At 42.8% G+C, this 3235-nt stretch overlaps 1 protein-coding gene across 1 annotated transcript; it reads right to left on the bottom strand.

Annotated features, from left to right (window-relative positions):
* Positions 1 to 1581: 1581 nt before the first annotated feature.
* Positions 1582 to 3009, bottom strand: LOC122587858. The gene has a single exon (XM_043760020.1). The coding sequence runs from the start codon at positions 3007 to 3009 to the stop codon at positions 1582 to 1584; it is 1428 nt and encodes a 475-aa protein (XP_043615955.1).
* Positions 3010 to 3235: the final 226 nt, after the last annotated feature.

Below are 3235 nucleotides of genomic sequence, written 5' to 3' on the forward strand. Positions count from 1 at the left end.
GCAACGTGCCATAAGGCTTTTGATGCTCCGCTTTCACTTGTGCACAAGTCAAACATTTCTCCACATACTTCACTACATCACGCTTCATTCCGGGCCACCAATATTCTACCTTAAGGTCATGGTACATCTTTGTAGCACCGGGGTGGATGGAGTACTTGGATTTGTGAGCCTCATCGAGAAGAAGTAGCTTCAACTCACAAGAGAATGGAATCCAAATCCTCCCAAAACGTAGGGTGAGGCCACGAGAATCCTTAGTAAAATATTGAATTTGACCTTGAATTCTTTCTCTTTTAGGATCCCGTTGTAAGGCCCTTTCTTGAGCTTCTTTAATTTGATCAAAGAAGTCGTTAGTGATCAAAACCCAAAGAGGAGAAACAACTAAGGCATGATGAGAACTCTTCCGACTCAAGGCGTCCGCCACGACATTAGCCTTTCCGGGATGGTACAAGATTTCACAATCATAATCTTTCAAAAGATCTAACCATCTTCTTTGGCGATTATTGAGATCTCGTTGTTCAAAGAAATATTTGAGGCTTTTATGATCGGAATATATGGTAAACTTGACTCCATAGAGATAATGACGCCAAATTTTTAAAGCAAAGACCACCGCCGCTAACTCCAAATCATGAGTAGGATACCGTTTCTCATGCTCTTTCAATTGCCTTGAAGCATAGGCAATGACTTTCCCCCGTTGCATAAGAACACACCCAAGGCCATTAGATGATGCATCACAATACACCACCATATCTTCAAGACCATCGGGTAAAACAAGAACCGGTGCTTGGCTTAACCTTTCTCGGAGTTGTTGGAAAGCCATCTCTTGTTCGCTCTTCCATTCAAATTTGATGTTCTTTCGAGTTAACTTGGTCAATGGGGAAGCTATTTTAGAAAAGTCTTGGATGAAACGACGGTAATAGCCCGCTAGACCAAGAAAACTTCTAATTTCCGACGGGTTCTTTGGTTGCTCCCACTTCATCATCGCATCAATCTTGGTCGGGTCCACCATAATTCCTTCACTATTAACGATGTGACCAAGAAATTGAACTTCCCTTAGCCAAAACTCACATTTGGAGAACTTAGCATAGAGCTTCTCCTTACGTAAGGTTTCTAACACCTCCCTTAAATGTACTTCATGATCGGAAGAACTTTTTGAATAGATTAGAATGTCATCAATGAAGACGATCACGGACTTATCGAGCATAGGGCGACAAACACGGTTCATGAGGTCCATGAAAGCCGCGGGAGCATTCGTGAGTCCAAAAGGCATGACCACAAACTCGAAATGACCATAACGAGTCCGAAAGGCGGTCTTAGGAATATCTTCTTCACGTACTTTGAGTTGATGGTAACCCGAACGAAGGTCAATTTTAGAAAAATACGAAGCTCCTTGAAGTTGATCGAATAAATCATCGATTCTAGGCAAAGGATACTTGTTCTTCACGGTGACTTTGTTGAGCTCACGATAGTCGATGCACATTCGCATGCTTCCATCCTTCTTTTTGACAAAAAGTACCGGTGCACCCCAAGGAGAGTTACTAGGTCGAATAAAACCCTTGTCAAGCAATTCTTGTAGTTGCTTCATCATCTCTTGCATTTCCGTTGGAGCCAAACGATAAGGAGCTTTAGCAATGGGGTTAGCCCCCGGAATGAGATCAATGGAGAATTCAACTTGCCGTCCGGGAGGAATGCCGGCAAGTCTTCGGGAAAAACATCGACGAAATCTTTAACAATGGGGATGTCTTCAATAGAAAGAGGTTTCTTCTCAACATCAACGATGTGAGTAAGATAAGCATGACAACCATGAGACATATAACGTTTAGCACGAGCAAAGGTACAAACGGGTATAGAACGTTCTTTCTTATCACCATAAACCACCAAGTCTTCGCCCTTAGACGTCTTCAAATACACCGCTTTCTCATCACATGAAATTTTTGCGTTACAAGAGCTCAACCAATCCATACCCAAGATTATGTCAAACTCTCCCATTGGAAAAGGAATTAAATTAGCTTGAAAGAGTTCCGAAGAAATTTTGATTTCGCACCCTTTATACACATCCTTCACTAATTCTACCCTACCATTGCCAACCTCAACTTGCAAAGTATTTTCTAAACATGACTTAGACACGGGAATAACATGGATCATTCTAATAGCAACAAATGATCTATTCGCCCCTGAATCAAAGAGAATACGCATAGGCACATTGTATACAAGGAATGTACCTGTGACAACATCATCGGTGTTTCTTGCTTGCTCCACGGAGAGTTGAAAGGACCTTCCCCTTGGATTTCCATGCATTTGTGCATTCTTCCTTTCCGCCTCTCTTTTTTTTTCTTCCAACCTCTCCTCCTCCGTCAATTTCGGACATGAGCTTCTCATGTGACCCTCTTCGAAGCATTTGAAGCAAATCACGGGCTTGTGAGGTTTGGACCTACATTCCCGGCTAGTATGCCCCGACTTTCCACAAGTGTAACAAGCCTTATCTCCCGCTCTACAAACCCCCGGATGATTTTTCTTGCATTGACGGCAAAATGGAACATTTCTTTTATTATAGGGGCTACCGGAACTACCCTCTTGTCTAAACCGCTTATTGGGAGAGTTTGTTTCTTCGTGCCTCCTCTTCAAGACACCTTCATCTACCCTTGACATCTCAATTTCGTGATCTCTAGCCACATCCGCCAACATGGAGAAAGACTCCATTTGACGTAAACTAATCTTCTCCCGAAGATTCTTCCTTAACTTCAAGTAAAATTGCTCTTTAAGCAATTGATCATTTTCAAGGAATTCCGGACAAAATTGTGCCTTGTCCAAGAATTGAGCTCGGAATTCATTCAAGCTCATATTGCCTTGACAATCATTCAAAAATTCACTTCTCAACTTTGTTACTTCGGCCTCCGACCGAAACTCCTTGAAGAACATTTCTTTAAACTCGGGCCACTCCACATTATCCAAGGCCCCCTTCTTAATTGTCAACAAGCCATCCCACCACCTCTTTCCACCACTTCTCAACATCCCAACCGCGAATACCACTTTCAAATGAGAGGGACATTGACTAGTACGGAATGCCCCTCGATCTCGGATATCCACCGTGTACACACGATGGGATCACGGTCACCATGATACTCCGGTGGGTGGCACACTTCAAAGTCTCGAAAAGTGAACTTCTTTTTATAGATTCTTTCCCCGGTCACTTCCACCTCCTTTTCATCCTCGGTTTTCTTGCCTTTATCCTTGGCAT

The sequence above is a fragment of the Erigeron canadensis genome, chromosome 2 (genome assembly GCF_010389155.1).
Source record: "Erigeron canadensis isolate Cc75 chromosome 2, C_canadensis_v1, whole genome shotgun sequence".
Lineage (NCBI taxonomy): Eukaryota > Viridiplantae > Streptophyta > Magnoliopsida > Asterales > Asteraceae > Erigeron > Erigeron canadensis.

What these genes read in the sequence shown, in the direction of transcription:
- LOC122587858 (XM_043760020.1), bottom strand. Translation starts at nt 3,009, where the DNA reads ATGTTGAGAAGTGGTGGAAAGAGGTGGTGGGATGGCTTGTTGACAATT.